At 47.3% G+C, this 18,794-nt stretch overlaps 2 protein-coding genes across 2 annotated transcripts; one reads left to right on the plus strand and one right to left on the minus strand.

The window, feature by feature from the left end:
• The first annotated feature begins 277 nt into the window (after positions 1–277).
• On the plus strand, positions 278–8,326 carry cinp (cyclin dependent kinase 2 interacting protein). The gene is made up of 5 exons (XM_070979147.1): positions 278–393; positions 945–1,122; positions 4,380–4,518; positions 6,609–6,738; positions 6,834–8,326. The coding sequence occupies exons 1-5, from the start codon at positions 387–389 to the stop codon at positions 7,034–7,036; spliced, it is 657 nt and encodes a 218-aa protein (XP_070835248.1). The 5' UTR covers positions 278–386; the 3' UTR covers positions 7,037–8,326.
• Positions 8,119–18,419, minus strand: znf839 (zinc finger protein 839). Its single transcript, XM_070979146.1, has 10 exons — positions 17,430–18,419; positions 14,800–15,978; positions 14,577–14,708; positions 12,514–12,627; positions 12,302–12,394; positions 11,539–11,685; positions 11,295–11,399; positions 10,958–11,045; positions 10,724–10,832; positions 8,119–10,564 (listed from the first exon to the last, which is right to left on the minus strand). The coding sequence occupies exons 1-10, from the start codon at positions 18,171–18,173 to the stop codon at positions 10,000–10,002; spliced, it is 3,276 nt and encodes a 1,091-aa protein (XP_070835247.1). The 5' UTR covers positions 18,174–18,419; the 3' UTR covers positions 8,119–9,999.
• Between the last annotated feature and the right edge of the window lie 375 nt (positions 18,420–18,794).

An 18,794-nucleotide genomic window follows, 5' to 3' on the forward strand; every position in this document is an offset into this window, starting at 1 on the left:
CAGCTGAGCAGCTTCTTCTAGAAGGCAGGAAATTCATACCAGACAGACAGGAAGTGACGACAGAGTTACTGGAAACAGGACAACATTAAAAGCATTTTAGACTGTGGGGACAATGAGCAAGGGACGAAATGGACATTTGGTTTTCTAAAGACGACTGGATTGGAGGGACAACTCTGAGAGGACATGAGTGTCTCCGCTTAAAATGGACAAAGATGGAGAATAAAACCGGAAGGTGGCAGTAATGAGACATCATGGATACCAGCTGCCGTAAAACCCCGAAGAAGAAGAAGAAGAAGAAGAAGAAGAGGAGGAGGAAGAAGAAGAAGAAGAAGAAGAAGAAGTATAAAGTTGATCATCAGCGTGAGTCGTGAGCATTTATTGATCAGATGGAAGGTGAGTGAATGTCTGCAGACTGATCACATGACTGATAATCGATCCACAGCCCTATGGGCTGTATCGGATTAACTGATCGATAGTTTCATTAATGTGAAGATGAAACCTGCACGAGGCTCCGCGCGTTGAACAACCGTCCATCAGCTGATCCCGGACAGATATTTCCGGTTCCGGAACGATGATTTCTCTGTATCTTAGCAGCGGACTGTCACCTGTGCCATGTATGTGTGAGCAGACACCTGGCCTCAACCAGGTCTGGCCGTGCTCGTGCTCGTGCTCGTGCTCAGTGGGTCACAGTTTCTCGGTCCAATGATTCATGACCAGCCCCATTTTTCTAGAGGTGGTATTCAGACTTGGGCTTTGAATAAACAGTCTGGTCGTGTTTCCCATGTGCTGAGAAACCGTCACTGCACGTCACGTTCACTGCAGCCAATCACAGCACAGCTCTGAGCTGCTGTGGCTTCATCAAGTGGATGCTGAGCGACAGACTCAGGAAAGAGGATGTGTGTAGTGGAGGTTAGGATGCATTGTAAACACGTCTCCCCTCGCAGGTCAGCCCGCTGACAACACAGTGACATCAACAAACAGGAAGTGTCCTGCAGTGACAGGAAGTGCCCGTAAGATCAAAGACAATGCGGCCGACTGGCACAACCTGATGATGAGGTGGGAAAAACTCAACGAGGAAGGATTCAACGCAGCAGGAAGCATCGTCGACACGAGACTGACACGGTGAGTTTCATTCATTCAGTTTTCATCCCACAGGTCCGATCAGGCTTCAGACACGTCCCTGTGGACATGCTCGAGACTTTGGCGTAGAAATACCTCAACGTTTGTGTAACGAGCTCAACGAGTTTCACCTTCAATCGTTTGGTTTTAATCAGCAGACTTTAGTTTGTTTTATCAGGACAGAACAACGTCCAGCTTCCACAAGCTGAACCTTTTTAAAACTATTGAATTTCCCCAGTTCTATACCAAAGAACACACACACACACACACACACACACACACACACACACACACACACGGTAAAACCTCAGTATGATAAACCATAACGTGTACTCTGCAAAAATCTAAATGCAATTCTTTCTGCTCCCGTTTTCCACGAGCTGAAGTAGAAGAGCTTTTCTGTGAGCTTCTTCTTCTCACACAGGGAAAATGTGGTGGTGAGTACGTCTCCCATTCACCTGACAGGTGTGCCGCATCATTGTTGTACAGGTGTGTCTGTGGCAGGTCGCAGTAAAAGAAACTCGAAAATGTGCAGTTTCAAAAAAGACATTTAATCAGAATAAGTAAAATAAACTGATAAACAAAAAAAAACAAACGTCAATAAAAGTCAACACGTGACCACGTATGAGGAGCGGCGTTTGGTCAGCGAGCGCTCACTGATCAATGGAAACATTACAAATGGAGAAGATCAGGTTCTCTTTGTATTTACTCAGTTGTAATGACGAACAGGTGAGCCTGGTCTCGTTCAGGGCCGAAATCTGTTGCTTCACGACATGAACCGCATGTTGGATACGCTGCCTGCCGCACGTCTTTGTGTGTTGTCTTGTTTTGGTGCAGAGGGGTTGACGGTTTAAGTCCAGTGCGTCTCATGCTGACGCCACCTCAGGTAACAAGGCACCTGTTGTGTTTGTACATGACGCCGAGGGGCGTGAGTGAACATCAGGCAGCTTCGCGTGGTTCAGTGTGTTCGTGCTCAGCGGTTTAAAGAACGACACAACAGAAATGATGCAGATGCATCAGAGCAGCAGCAAACAGTTCACGTCCGTCACATCGAATTCTGCGACTCGTTCTCACTTCAGGGACGAGAGTCATGGACTTTCCATCTCACTCAGAAGTGGATCAACCAAATCTTTGAGTATGTCCGTTCAACTCACCATCGAACTGAGTCTGACTTGTTTGTCTTCCTCCCCGATCTTCACCAGATCAGGACCTTCACCTGTAAGACTTCCTGTCTGTGGATCACTGACATATACTTCAGTTCAATTCAATTTATTTGTGTAGCGCCAAATCACAACAGAAGTTGTCTCAGGACACTTTCCATACAGAGCTGCTACAGACCAAACTCTTTATCTACAGAGAGCCAACAATTCCCTCATGAGCAGCACTTGGCGACAGCGGCGAGGAAAAACTTCCTTTAACAGGCAGAAACCTCAGACTGAACCAGACTCTGGGTGGACGGACATCTGCCTCCACCGGCTGGGTGAGAGAGGAAGAGCAAGAGAGGGAGAGTGAGACAGACAGACAGATAGACAGACAGACAGACAGACAGACAGACAGACAGACAGACAGACAGACAGACACAGACAGAGAGACAGACAGACAGACAGACAGACACAGACAGAGAGACAGACATGCAGTCACAGTAACAGTGACAGTGGATGTAATAACAGCAGTAGCAGTTGCAGTGGATGTCAGGCAGGGCCAAGGCAGGAGACGCAGCTGAAATCCACAATCCAGATTCAGACACTGTCCATGGGAACCTGCAAGACGACAAAGCACAGAGACTCCGGGGAAGGAGCTAAGTTAGTAACACGCCGTGGTAGGACATGAGAGCGTGCGGATGGAGAGGGACAGAAGGACAGAGGAGCTCGGTGTATCTTTGGATGTCCCCCAACAGTCTAATCCTATAGCAGCATAACTAGGGGCTGGTCCAGGACCAGCCTGAGCCAGCCCTAACTATAAGCTTTATCAAAGAGGACAGTTTTAAGACGACTCTTAAATGTAGAGACAGTGTCTGCCTCCCGGACAAAGACTGAAGATGGTTCCACAGGAGAGGAGCTTGATAGCTAAATGCTCTGACTCCTGTTCTGCTTTTTGAGACTTTAGGAGCCATAAGTAGAAATGCATTCTGGGAACGCAGTGTTGGAGTAGGGCAATAAGGTACTATGAGCTCTTTAAGATAAGAAGGTGCCTGGCCATTTATGGCTTTGTAAGTAAGGAGGAGAATCCATCCATCCATCCATTTTCTATGCCGCTTATCCCTTTCGGGGTCGCGGGGGGGCCAGAGCCTATCTCGGCTGTCAACGGGCGAGAGGCGGGGTACACCCTGGACCGGTCGCCAGCCGATCGCAGGGCACATAAACACACCATTCACACTCACACTCACACCTAGGGGCAATTTAGAGTCACCAATCAGCCTAATGAGCATGTTTTTGGTCTGTGGGAGGAAGCCTGAGAGAAGCCACGCAGCACGGGAACAACATGCAAACTTCACCTGGGGACCGAACCGGCAACCTTCTTGCTGTGAGGCACGCGCACTACCTGCTGCGCCACCGTGCAGCCCAAGGAGGAGAATTTTAAACTCTATTCTAAACTTTACAGGGAGCCAGTGCAGAGCGGCGAGTATTGGAGAAATATGATCTCGCTTCCTGGTTTTTGTCAGAACACGTGCTGCAGCGTTCTGGAGCAACTGGAGAATATTCAGCAGCGAATTTGGGCAGCCTGATAGTAAAGAATTGCAATAATCCAGCCTGGAAGTTACGAATGCATGGACTAGTTTTTCTGCATCATTTTGAGACAAAATATGCCTGATTTTTGCGATATTACGTAGGTGAAAAAAGGCAGTCCTTGAAATTTGTTTTACATGGGAGTGAAAGGACATGTCTTGGTCAAAGATAACTCCCAGATTCTTTACAGTGGTGCTGGAGGCCAGCGCAATGCCATCCATAACTGCTATGTCATCAGAAAGTGACTTTCTAAGATGTTTAGGGCCGAATACTATAACTTCAGTTTTGAGTTTAGCATCAGAAAATTGCAGGTCATCCAGGTCTTTATGTCATGAAGACATGCTTGTAGTCTAGTTAACTGACTGGTTTCTTCCGGCTTCATTGATAAATATAGCTGGGTATCATCTGCATAGCAATGAAAATTTATTGAATTTATAATGTCTGGAAATCGTCGTTAAAATGCTTAAAAAAAGGATTAGCATCAGTGTGTGTGACCTCACTTCCTGTGGTTTTTATCACTTTGCTGTGCTCCAGTTTTCAGGGCGATCAGCCGGCGCTGGTGGACGACTTTTCATCACCTTCATCGTATTCATCAGCTCTGTCGCAGCAGACAGGTGGCGCTGCAGAGCTGCAGGATCAGTGCTGCAAACTGCAGGATGTCATCGACAAAATGGTAACGCTTCATTTAGCTTAATTTAACTGAGGTTCAAGGTTCAATGATATCTGTAAACAGCCGTCGACTGACAGCTCGTGGTCCATGGCCGCCGTCACAACATCACTGCTGAGAAAGTTCTTAGAATGACGACGTTTTCTCAGAATTTCCCCTCACAGTTCAGACGAGATCCTGGTGGAGATCAGAGTTCTTCATGGAGCGTCTAAGGCCTTCAGAGATCTCCTCAGGACAAACTGTGAGGAGCAGAGAGGAGGACTTTGGAGAGGCTGAAGAGTTTCTGAAGAAGAGGAGGAAATGGAGGAAAGAGGAAGAGAAATCTTCTCCAAACACTGAATGAAGAGAGTTGATGAGCCTCCACAGATCAGACGGTGCAGAGATGATGTTTGTGCTCCATCTCATCTCCACCACCACAAGAAGAGCGGAAAGGAAAGAGATGCAAAGACTGAGACATGTGACAGTCTTTCATCTTCACTGAATCCAGACTCTCTGCGACGAGTCGAGGTTGGATCTCGGCCTGAAGTCTGCTTGGTTTCTTAGTGAAGGTTTTACAGCAGCTGTTTGTGGAGACGTCTGTCTGTGGAGAGGAATTTATCGTCTCCAGGACCTGAAACTCTCTACACACCTGCTTTAGAATGCTGCAGGTTCAGGGTGGACACATGAGGGGGACGAGTTGGACTCTCAGTCTTTCAGAGCTCAGTTAATCTAATGCAGGTGAATTTTCCCATGATTCCATCTGTTTGTCAGGGTTTGTTGAGCTCATGCTGCCTCTGATTGAACGATGCAGGTTCTTCAGTTTGACGCAGACACCTGTGGACAGGTGGGGGCAGCACTGAGCAGCTGCTCAACAGTGGACAATAATATTCTACAGTTCCCAGAATTGTCAGCATTGATCTTTTATTGATTAGTGGTTTCCTGGAGACAGCCGTGGCCTCTTTGTGTACGACAGCGGCGCAGATTCTCTTCCTCTCATGAACACTGAGATTCTGTCCGTCGACCTTTTTAACTTTGGTGGAACAACAGTGTTTAAAGCAGAAGACATGATGTTGTTGAAATGTTCAAACGTGTCATTTATGGAGCAGTCAGCTGTGAGACTCAAACGATCGCATAATATTACAGAAGGTTGCTTCAGTCTTTTCATCAAGGAATCTCTTTTGAGCCAAACATTTCCTTTTGGTCTTTGTTGAGATTAATTTGGCATCAGAAAACACAGTGGTGGTCAGAAACGGGTCATTGTAACCCTGAAATGTTGTCAGTGTTGTCATCATCAGTCCAGCATGTGTCCATGCTGATGAGGGGCTTCACCCACATGTTGGATGAGTTCAAAGCTGTCCAGTAACTTCTCAAGCTTCACGGCTTTGGAGTCATTCTTTGTGTTGATCCTCCACTCAAGACTAATCTGTCATGTTATTCACTGTCGAGTTAGTAATGAATCCTGATGCTGATTATTAATCTGCATTTTCATTCAGTGGAAAAAAGATCGAAAATCCAACGTCCAACTGCTTTTATTGTGAAGTTCAGAACTTCATACAGGAAGTGTCATTGTCCCATGATGCATCTCTGCTGAGAGCTCCTCCGGATGTTTTTCTCCTGACTCTTTATTAATCTCTAATTTCCACATCAATGCGTAATTTGACCCTGAGAGGCTCTTCATAAACGTGACGATGGTCAGAAACATTTCCTTCAAATTTCAGCTTCTTTATCAAAACTCATGTTGAAACAAACACACACAGACACTGAACTTTAGATATTAATGAGTTTATGTCACGGACCACAGATGAACGTGATTGGCTGAACGACAGCTGTCCCTGAATCAGTGTCGTGTCGTGTCGTGTCGTGTGTGGTCTTCCAGTTTTATGTGGCTGACTGTCTGCAGAGTAATAAGCGTCATGGAAATTTTTTGTTTGCGAGGTTTAATCAACACTCGAATGTTAGTTGAACGTTTGAGGCGGTCGTCTTACATCATTCTTCTGGTCCACCCACTGCAAATAAAGACCAACGTGTAGAACAAACTTTAAATTGTTAGCGTGAAGTCAGAAACAGCTTAAAGCGCAGAACTGGAACGTCACCATGTCTGGTTCTGATGTTTTCAGGTTGTTGTGGTGACGAAGATGGAGCGTCTGATGACATCACAGCGAGGTGTTCAGGATCTGGAAGAATTTCAGTTTGGACCTGAAGGAAGAAAGTTTCCGCTGTTTCACAGCTGGAGCACCAAACACTTTGGTGAGTTTACCTGTTCACTGCAGTGCACCTGTGTGATGTCAGCGGACGCCTTGTCTCCGAGGAGGATGTGTCTGATGTGTTTCTTCTTGTTTCAGAGGACTCAGCTCGTGTCTTCCTGGAGTCCTTCAGTCAGGAGCTGAAGTTGAAGCAGCTCATCCTGCAGGAACTCGCCCACACCGCCGACGCGGATCTCTGCATGGTCTACCTGTCCTGCTGGCTGCACCAGCCCTTTGTCCCCGCCCAGACCAGACTGACGCTGGAGGCCATGCTGCTGGAGACCGGACACCGCCCGCTCTGATGTCACGTGATCATCGTCATCTGGATGCAGGCTAGAGATCATGTGACCCAGGCCAGTTGATCCCTGTTTCCAATGACGCAGCACCCTGAGGACCAGAGAGGACGAGCGAAGCCTCAACGTGGATTTCTTGCACTTTTCAGTCTGCTGTGGAGTTCAGACACTTCACTGATGAACCACAGAGCTGCAGCAGAACACAGAGTTTTTATATCGTGTCCACACGTCTCCAGATTCTCCTACTTTTTATCAGTAGATGGTTTTTCTAACAGCTGGTTTTAGGGGGTCATATTTTTCCACGGGTTGTCCGCGTTCGTACAGCCAGCACGAAACACCGCGATGAGAACTCACAGGGACAAGTTTGTGGAACTGACCCCCATCACCCCCCCGTCACGTCTTGTGTCAGTGCAGTCCGATTCTGAGCACCACGCTCGTCTTTTCTTGTCCACAAGCTTGTGATGTTTCCTTCAAGGTTGAGTGTTTAGGCGAAGACATTGAGCGTCATTTTTCCGATTATCTGACAGCTCACATGAAAGTCTCATCTTTAGTCTTCAGGTCTGTTTCTGTCTCTGAAGCCTGGAACTCGATGGGACTGTTTGTAATGTCGACTTATTGCTGACAGAAGGTAAATGTATAATCAGTACAAAATGTATTTCATTTGTTGCTGACTTTGTCTTTGAACCGTTTTACAAACACTAAAACTAGTTAGTTTGTTTCTGAAAAACTGCAGTTTTCCTTTTGCTAACAGTCACTGCTCAGGAAACACAAACGAGTACAAGTACGAGAGCCGAAATATCGCTGTGAGACAGCAAGACCTGATGCAATGTAACCATGACAACCGAGTCATGAGAGGGACCATAAATGTGGTCCATGAAACAAAGTTCCACCATCTTTCAGACACCTTTTACGAGGTGAGCTGTTAACTGTTTTCATTCAGCGGTTACAGAAAACCAGAAACTCTGAACAATATTAGAAATGTTCCGAAGACGTAACGAGACGAGACTCAGATGCATCAGAGGACATGAAGAGTCACCTGGCGACGGACCTGAAACGTCCATCATGTGACCTGATTGAACAGCTGAGAGTTGAGTTTGTCACGTGTTTATTGGAGGAACATGAAATGTGTTTGATGCGTTCAGCGCTCGATCAGGACAAATCAGTAAAGTTTAATGTTCTCCAAACTGCTTTCAGCCCGTCTTCACATCCATTCTCCAAACGAGTACAAATGTTCACTTTAAGTTTGGACAACGTTTCGATGTGGAGTTTTATAAAAAGTAATAAAATAGTGCAACTTTTTGAAACTTTTTCATATTTATCTACATATAAACAGCCAACTATTCAGTTCCTATTTTAAATGAACAACTTCAAATATGGAAACACTGAAAAAAAACTTTACAAATTTACAATCACTTCAGATTCCTTAAAAACTGACAGGAAGAGCACATTCCTCCTGAAGAGCCACCGCTGACATCATCACAGGTGAGAACTGAACGAACCAATCAAACGAGCTGAACTGAGATGATAAATAAGACTTTGTTGATTGCTGCAGAGTACAGGAGCCCACAGAGGACATTAAGGAGTCACAAATCCATTATCTCCTTTTAATAACGTTGCTCATACTTTGATGTCGTACCTGTTACCCTGAGGTCAGGATTTACTGATCAGGTTATCTGTTTCCTGCTGATCAGTAGTTAATGTGTTTGCTTTTATGTTCTGTCCTGATCATCAGAAAATGGTTTCATACATTTGTCTCAGGATAACAGTCTTAGTCAAAAGGAGACTGAAAGTTGAGAAAACTGGGAAAAACTTCAGGTGTCAGATCTTGAACTTGTTTTTAAACAGGAGCTTCATAGTCCAGGCATATTTGACACGACAGAAGAAAATGGAACAAATGTTACTGCTCATGAAAGTCCCAAAAAGTTCTACGAAATCCAAGTGGAGGAAGTTCTGGAAAAACACTGAAGTAAATTTATACCTGACAGGTACAGCTATGAGACACCAGCTTCTGGAAGGAAAATGAAAAAATGTAGTGGTCTGATATCAAAGGAGGAACGCCTGAAACACGAAATGATAAAAACTTTCCTTACAAAAATATTACAAGAACACAAAGCCACTTCTAATCTCATCTAAGGGTTCACACTTTCCTCTTGCACAAACCCTACAGACATCCAGGTCCACGCCTCATGTAAAAAACTGTTTCTGGTCCACTGTGGACAGTTCTGGACCCTGTGTGTGGACATCAGACAAGAAGACCTGCATAAATCAACTTTTTCATTGGAAACTGTGGCATCCCTGATGTCAGTATTTTTCAATCATTTCCACCAGTTGAATTTCTGAAGACATTTTCTTTGTTACAGGACACTTATGAGTAAGAAATATTTGTCAGATTTTCTGTCGCAGCCCCCCCCCCCCCACACACAAAGACAAACTGCCTGAACTATCAGTCTGATAAAGAACAAGACGCCACGTCGACTGCGGCGATGCAGGCGAAACATTAAAGGAGCACTTGTCCAGGTTCCATTTGTCGACAGGTGTTAAATCTGAAACATATTCAAGCTAACCAACACCTGAACAACAAACCAGCAGTCTGTTAGCACCCCCTAAAGGCTGCCGTGTACATTACACCCACAACTAGAATGTACAGTTTGTCTTTGGGGGCATCGTCATAAATGTGTGACACGGATCGCACAGACTGACAGTTGTGTTTATGCTCCGCCCCCCAGGTAGGGGGTTACTGACTTTTTTTTAAGATTGTTGTAGGTCCACATGTTTTATGAGTCCAGGTGTTTGTGGGCCCAGGTGTTGGTCACATGTTTGCAGATGTTCACATGTGGATTTGTAAGACTCACAGCTGAAGGTAGTGCATCCCATAGCACCTTATAAATCAAGACTCTCCAAGTCAGAGTGATGTGGTTCAGTTCAGGTCCTGGTCTGGCTCAGTCCAGATCAGTCTGGATTCTGTTCAGGGTTCACTGAGGAGCTTTGGCCCCGTCAGAAGCCTCAATGCCCAGCAGCGCCTGGACCGCTTCCAGGGGAACTCCCTCTGGGGTCTGGATGTGCATGGTCGTCCCATCTGGCCCATTGACGATTACAATCCGGTCTAGTCCGGGCTCTGCCAGCTGGACTGTCAGCCCCTCAGTCTGGATGTAAATCTCCTGTCCCTCCTGCAGCTCTTTGGGCTCACAGGGGTCTGAGGAGCTGGACTCGGTCTGGGAGGAGTTCCTCTGCTGGAGCTGTGAGGAGGTCAGGTTCTGGGCTGAGCTGGTCACAGATGTCTGGGTGGTGCTGGAATCAGGTGTCTTTAAGTCTGCAGCAGTCTCAGGACTTGAACCAAAAGCTTTCTCCAGCTCCTTCATCTGGACTGTGAGGTCACTGGTGCTCAGGACCTGGTCCTGGCTTGCAGGCAGATCCTCCACCTGGGTGTTGGTCTCCAGAAGCCCCTCCCCCTGGTCCTCGCCTGGGGTCATCTCCACGTGCGTGGCAGGGGGCAGAGCCGGGGTGGAGGGCATCTTAGCAGTGGTGGAGCCGGAGGAGCTGAGGGACCACATTAAATATTTTCAGACCTGGGCCAGTGAGAGACTGACAGACTGCGTACCAAAACGTTAGGGAACAACACTGTTGCACCTTTAACATGTCTCCAGGTGGTCACCTGTTCTACCTGTACACTCAGAACAGGAGGCAGGATTAACTTACCTGGGGGCAGTGGTGGTCAGCGGTTTGGGCCCAGCTGGCATCACCAGAGGGGACACAGAGACTGAGCAGGGCTTCAGAGAGGAGGTCACAGGGGTCACAGTGGGCTCACCTTTGAAAGAAAGGTGGGAAGGCAAGAAGATGTCAGTTCACTTCAAAATGTACATGATGATTCCATCAACTACAGTACTTGTTCAGTAGTGTGCAGTACAAATGGAGTAGATGTAGTAGCTGTACCTGTTCTGGGCATCTCAATGCCATTCTGGTGAACTGGAATGCTGTTCTCCATCTTAAATCTCTTTGAAGGCGGCAACATCTTGGAATTCTGGGAAACAGAATCTCTGACAGAATCAAACTGAACCTGAATCAGGTGTTTAGCTGCCACAGAGTCCTGGATTCTATCAGGGTACAACGGGTAACAGATCCAGGTCTCTGAAATCAGGCTGTGATGTTTACATGTGCATCGACATCAAAAAGATACTCCAAAGACACCAGAGTGCAGGTAAACACACTGGAACCAGATCAAAACCAGATCATTCTCTCACCGCCTGACTGTGCTGGTAAGTGTGTTTACCTCCATGTATCGGACATTCTTATTGGTCAGACTGGAGCTGGGAGACGCTCCGGGAACCACCTTCATCTTGTTCACCTCGTCCAGGATCCCCAGAGACCTGGCAACCTGAAACAGAGTGCAGTACAGTACACAGACCTGGAAACCTGAATACTGCTGCATGAATCCTACAGAGGGACGTTTTCTGACCTGCCAGGTACAAGAGAACGCAGCAGATCACAGAGTACAGCTCAGGAGAACTTCTCACCTCGATGTTCCTGACCTCCAGTGGCACAGCTCCGGCCTGAGGGCTGACGATGTAATCCTGAGCAGCCTGTCTCACCTGAGTCTGCAGGGACTCAAACTCACGGTAAATGTCTGGAAACAGAGTCCGAGCTGGACCGCTGCGCTCCACCTGAAACAGCCAAATGATCCAAAATAGTTTGTGTTCTCAGAAATATCCAGAGATGGATAACACCTGAGAAGGACAAAGAAACACTGAGAAGAGGACCTGAGGCCTGGACTATGAAGCAGGATTTGTGGTCGTCATAGTGACTTGGGGTTAAACCCTGGGATTTCACAGTCAAGATGGTGGTTTGCTTTAGGGCTAAATCTCCAAGGTAACTTATGCACACACCTAAGCTGCTCCGGAGCAGGTTATGTTCAAGAAAACAGACCAGTCACAGCTCCTGTAACCACTGGGACTACTGCGGATTTCCCCCTCCACATCTGATCAAGGTCTCCCTTCAGCCCTCAGTATCTGATGATGGGTAGGACGTGTGTGTTGATGGCCTAAATCTTAAACCTTATTCTTCTTCATCAACAAACTGTGGATAAACCTCGAAGAGCACAACATGAAGGACGACCTAAAATCTGACAGAACTAGAAAGTTTGAAAGGAAAAATGAGTGAAAGACTCTCTGTGACAGTTGACAAAGGGGGGATCACGGAGAATTGACTGTGCAGGGGGGCCGAACTTTTGCATGCCACTGTATATATACACACAAATACACTGGATGTGTAAGTGTGTACCTTGGCCAGCAGCAGCTCCCACAGACTCAACATCTTCGTCAAACGAGGAAGAACGATGTCCATCAGCTCCTCATCCTCACACTGCTCCACCAGCTGTAAATGACGCACGTGTGACACAGAAACACATTGTCTGTCATTCATCACGGTCACTGCATCCTGCCTTAAAAGACACTTTACTTTGAAAGTTCATATCTCCACCTCCTTCCTCTTACCTCCTGCAGTCGGTCTCGTCTCCTCGATGCCTGCTGCTCTGTGGTTACCGCGGTGACGGCAAGCTTCGGAGGTCGGCCACGACGGCCTCGCCTACTGACGAGGCTCACCGTCACCTGAGAGAGTTGCCCGTTGGGATTAACCAATTATTTACCCGAGTAAAAGCCGTGAAGAAGAACAGCAGGCGGAGAATGAAGCGTTCAGGTCTGAGGCTGCAGTTATCAACGTGTTGTTCTTGTTTATGTGACTGCTGGAAGCATCTTCCTCACACAAAGTGTCTTCTCCGGCTTTTTTCGCAGCTTTACTCCACCATTCAAACACCATTCAAACATCAAAATATTCAGATGAATTAGGACATTATTAATGTTGCTTTCCCCATTCATGCCTTTCATACTTTCTGAAATATTCCAACATTTGGAAAATTTTGTCTATTTTGAAAACAATAGACGAAATATTCAAAATTCACATTTTCACACTTTTTCATGTATTTTCGACTACTTATTCACTCATGCTTTCAGTCAGAAACTCCATTTACCACATTAACATTAACACACATTTTCATGTCATTCATACTTTTCATACAACTACAGTTTTAATTTCCTGCAATTTTCAGCCCTTTACAGATGTTTACATCAGTGTGTATGGGGTGGGCAGAGTGAAGAGGAGCTCTAAATCATCTAAAAATCGTCTTTTAAACGTGCTGGCACTCCCACTATTTGCACCCCACATACATCATTTTTACATCCGAATGCAGGAGCGTTTGTGCTGTTTGCAGAAACACGAAACTATGGAAGCTAACAGGCTGAAGGAAATCGACCAACTGCTGCGCTGACTCCACACCGCTGGAGAGCACGAGTTTCAGGAGGAGGGAAACGGCCACGTTCATTATCTGCTCTGCTCTCACATTTTCACACTGAGCACACAAATTTCCCACAGTGCTCAGCAAGGTCTCCCATCTAACGCTAAAGCTAATGCTAATGCTAATGCTAATGCTAGCTAACATCAGCTTTACTGTAGCTGACTGTCCAACGTCGAGGGCTGTGGGGTTTTTATTGACACAAATGAGTCGTGATGGTTCATCCTGATCAGTTGTATTCAAACAGCACGGACAGCACTGTAAACGAGCCAGGAAGGCCGGGCTACTGAGTCCATGCTCGCCAAATACACAAGTCCAAGGGCGGCGAACAATGACGACAACAACAACAACGATGATGATGACGAAGACAACAGCAAGGACAACAACAACGAGGATGATGATGAAGACGACAACACAACAATGACGACAACAACGACGAGGATGAAAATGACTACAACAACAAAGATGATGACGACGACAACAACAGCAAGGACAACAACAACGAGGATGATGATGACGGCAACAACAGTGACGACAACGACGACGAGGACAACGACGATGACAACAACAACAACAACGGCGATGAAGATGACGACAATTACAACAATGACAACAATGAGGACAACAACAACGAGGAGGAGGACAACAACAACAACAACGATGATGACGACAACAACAGCAAGGACAACAATAACGATGACGACAACAATGAAGATGACAACAACGACAACGACGACGAGCATCTCTGAAGGCCACTGAAATTATACAAAAGGCCAGCAGCACACACTCATGCACACACATGCACTCTCTCTCACACACACTCTCACCCCCCCACACACACATACACGTGCACTCTAACCCCCCCCACACACACACATACACGTTCAGATCCCAGACGTTTCACTTTTCAGGCATATTTCATGTCTCGTTCATACTTTAAGCCTCAACTCAACTCAGTAGAGCCCTGAGAAAGTTCCACATCTTCCAGACACTCGGAGGTTAATTCAACCTTCAGTTCTCTCCGTTCACACATAACCTGAACCACACTAGCCATCTTTGTTCTCCTTCAGCTCCACACGAATGGAAACCAGCAGCCCAGCTCTTCAACATCCAGCATTCACACCAGTTTCTCCAGTGATTTACCATAAAACTGTTGAATTAAAAGTGTTCAATAAAGAACCAGTTGAAACCAGTCTGAAGTGATCTCACCTTAGGGGGCGGTCCCAGTGATCGACCCCGCCCTCGGCCCCTTCCCCTGCCCCTTCCACGTCCTCTGGGCCGGCCGGGGCCCCGAGAATGGAGGCCCCTGAGTCCTACGGCTGCTGCTGGACCTCCTTCCACCTGAAAACAGACAGAAGATAAAGCAGTTGGGAACGGACCAGTCAGACAAGAGTTACCTGCTCGTTAAATAATGAACTGCACAGTTATCAACCTGTGTGCAGCTAGTGGTCGATCCTCCGTCCACATCTGAGCTCTGACTGCTGGATGGGTCTCTTACTCTTGTTGCCATGGCAGCAGGTTTGTCCTCCTTCTTATCTTCCTCCTCTTCCTCTCTGACACCTCCTGCTGCCATCTGCTGTGATTGGCTGTCATCTCTGAGAGGGCGTGGCGCGTTCCTGGGTGGGTTGCTGGGCAGATCGGGCTCCCCGTGGGTCGGGTTGAGCTTGTAGTGCCGGTTCAGGCCTCCAGGACCAATGTAAGCCTTGTCGCAGGTCTGGCAGCAGTGGGACCGGGACTTGTGGCTGTAGGTGATGGAGGGGGAGGCTCCAGGCACGGGACCGTCTTTCCTGGCGCCCTCCTCCTCCTCCACGCTCATGTCGGAGTAGTCGTCAGAGTCGGACTGGTGACTGTCGGCCAGGTCCTCCGTCTTTATGAATTTATAGTCTTTGGCTTTATACTTCGGTGGTCTGGAGACTCGGCCAGATCTGGTCTGGACCTTCATCGCCTTCTTTTCTCTCTTCTTCACCTTCTTCTCCTTCTCTTTCTCCCTGTCTCTGTCCTTCAGTGCTGGGGGTGGGGCCACAGGGGACAGCGCTGTGGGGGGCGGGGCTATTGTGGTGGGTCGGGCAGCAGCAGGTGTGGCCGGCTGTACTGGGACTGTCGTGATGACTGCAGACGGTTTAACAGGATTGTTTCTGGTGGCTGTAGTCATGCCATTGGTGGCGGTTTTAATTAGCGGGATGCTAATGGTTTTAGCAGCAGAGGTGGGTGGGGTCTTGACGATGGAGGGGGATGGAGTCTTAACAGAGGAGGGGTTATTAATTCTCATTGGGGAGACTGCAGGTTTCAGAGCCGAACTGGAGGCGGTGCTAGCTGATGTTGTGTGACCTGTGACCTTGTGGACCAATGGGAGCAGAGATCCGACAACGGGGGCGGGGCTCTGCAGAAGAAGCTGGATGGGGGGGTCACCCGGGCGCTGCTGCAGGAAGAACTGCTGACCCTGCTGGCCAACCACAGGCTGGATGTGGATGATCTGACCACTGCTCACGCTGCCATTGGCTGACAGCTTCACCTGCGGGTGATTGACGGCTACATTCTTCTGATGGGGGGCGGAGCCAGGCTTTACTTCCTGTTTGGGCGGAACCTGTATCTGGATCCTGACGGGATCTGACTAAAAGGAGAGACAACCAGATGATTGAGCATGTGACATACTTCATGATGAAGAGATCAGGATCTGAGCATGACACCTCGTTTCTTAAAAAAAAGGTCATGTGATCAGATCCTAAATGGACCTTGTTGAACACTTGTTGAATCTGTTTCATAAATGATTTTGAAGAGTTCCAAATGATAAATATGATTTATGAAGTACTGATTAGAGAATACAGTATAAGTCTCTGCGATGAGCTGCACACTAATCTGGATCGATCTGTTTACGTCACAGAGGTTTCAGTCTTCAGATAGGCCCCATGCCTACTTATCAAGAGTCGGGATCAGAGAAGAGAGATGAGATTTAAGAGAGTCACACTCAGTCACAGAGCTGCGACCTTCTTCATCACCAATGATACAATCCTTCATCTTCTGGGTCAATCCTCCCCCAGTTCAGAGGCAGGTGCTGATGTACCTGAAGTCATTTGGTAACTGACAAAAACACTTGAAGAAGACAGACAACATCAGTGAATGCTACCACTGCCTTCTGACACTAAGCCAAGTATTACACACACCTTTTCAACATCTGGCCAGAATGAGTCTCAACCCTCAAGATGCTTTCAACAACCTGTCCTCAGTCAGTCCTGAGTGCTCCTTGTATGCATTAACACTTGAGGTCAGACTGACGTCTGATCCACCAAAGACACATGAAATTAGCTCAGGCGTTCACGTTGCATGTTTTTCACACAATGAAAGCGGCGCAGCAGCTGTTTTCAGATGCAGCTTTTCAATGGGCCCCAGATGAGAGTCCGTCTTCTCCACCACGGACCTACATGCTGAAACAATTAGCTGAATAATCAATTCGACAGAACACTAATCAGCAACTTTTCTGTCATTTTTCAGGCAAACATAGTGAAAAAATGCCAAACATCCTATTTGAGGCTTTTGGGATGAGACCAGTTGTTGTAAGCTGAATATCTTGGAGTTTTGATCAAACAGCAAAATATTTGGGGACATCACTGTAGACTCTGGGAAGACTTTTTAAAAGTGATCTTTTGCCATTTTCAAAACAAATGATGAATAGAGAAAACAGCAGATTAATCAGTGCTTTCCAGCACTCTGACCTCTGACCTTCACCATATTCAACATATTGTTTGCTGTTTGTAGTGATTTTTTTTCCTCGTTTTATCTTAATTATTTTCAGAGGCTCAAAGAGATTGAATTGTCCAGCAGGTCACGTGAAAAAACAGAGAAAAGTCTGAAAAGGTTTGCTAGTCATCCCCTGACCTCCAGGATTTAGGCTCCGAGCTTCTGTGGGGTCCGGGTCTGGACCCTCAGGTTGGGAATCACTGCTTTAAGTGGAACCTGACGAATGAGTTTTTTCCTGATCTAACGGCAGAGCAGATCAGCAGACCAGTGAGTAGACCAGATGAACCAAACCTGGGGAGAGATCACCAGGCTCTACATTTGACTCACCTTCTTCTGGACCACCTGGACCGAGCTGCCGGTCTGCATGGCAAACTGCTGAGCGACACTCTTCAGCTGCTGGGAGGCGTTGTTCAGGGTGGTGGTCTTTACGCTCTGCTGAGGGCTCTGAACCTGCTTCTGCTGCTTCACACCCAGATGGGGGACCTGAACCTGCTGCTTTACGACCTGCTGGGGGACCTGGACATTGAGCTGCTGCTGAGACTTGGTGACCTGGTTGATGACCTGCTGCAGCTGATTCGGGTCCAGGGCTGTATTGTGGACGGGGATGCTTTTGACGAGCTGGCTCTGCTGGAGCAGCTGGGCGGCCTCGGTGTCGGACACCTGAACTATCTGCTGCTTGGTGAGCTGGTCCAGCAGAGCCTGCTGCTCTTCGGCCGTCAATCCAGAACCTTCCACCAGGCTGCCGTCCGGCTGCACGTAGATGATGGTGGTGTTGACCAGGTCCGGGCCCAGGCCGGTGAACTCTGTGCCCATCAGGATGCTCTGTTCCTCTGGGCAGTTCTGTAAGAAGTCCGCCAGCTGAGCACCGGACCCTGCGGGTAAACTGTCCCCGGGCTGGCTCGTCTCTGCACCGGACACTGTCTGTGGACCCTCACTAGGCTGACTGCTTTGGTCGACGGCCACTGTCGGTACATTCTCCCCGTGCTGGGTGCACTGAGCGGCCGCGGACCCCAGCGGCTCCGCGGCTGTTATTGTTCTGGTCGAACCGCTGTCATCCTCGTTGTCGGCCATTTTGGCTGTGAGGCTAACTCTTAGCTTAGCTCAGATCGGGGCCAGTAGGTGGATGAAATCAACCTGATCGTCGATCGATATCACCGAATAAATACTTTGTTATAAAACCTGTGTGTACTGGTGAATAAAACGCTCCGCTGGGATGAAAGACGACATTCACGGGAGCGGTGATAACGGGAGCAGGTAACGGATAGCTGTGGGCGTTTTGTACTAGCCTAGCTTAGCCGTCACCAGGAGCGGGGGGACGGACTTCCCGGACCGGATTCTCCAACGGACCGGACCCACAACTTTAATATTAAATATTCTCATGTTAGTTATTTTCTTAATATGAACGAAAATGCTTGGGCCATTTCATAAAAGAAAATTCCTATTTAGACAAAAACACATTGAAATATTTCAAACAAACAAACAAAAAAAAATCAAACATGAATGTTTTGCGTACCTGTGAAATAAAGTGACCAGCGTGTTAAATGCGCACTAAAATAAAACCATTAGCCATTAATTGTTTTCACAGAGTTGAGATTTATATGTTGAATGTGCCTATTGTTCCATATGTAAAATTTACTGGTGAATACAAATGTAAGTAGAAATATAGAAATGAGCACACACACACACACACAC

Source organism: Chaetodon trifascialis, chromosome 14, assembly GCF_039877785.1.
Source record: "Chaetodon trifascialis isolate fChaTrf1 chromosome 14, fChaTrf1.hap1, whole genome shotgun sequence".
Taxonomy (NCBI): Eukaryota; Metazoa; Chordata; class Actinopteri; order Chaetodontiformes; family Chaetodontidae; genus Chaetodon; species Chaetodon trifascialis.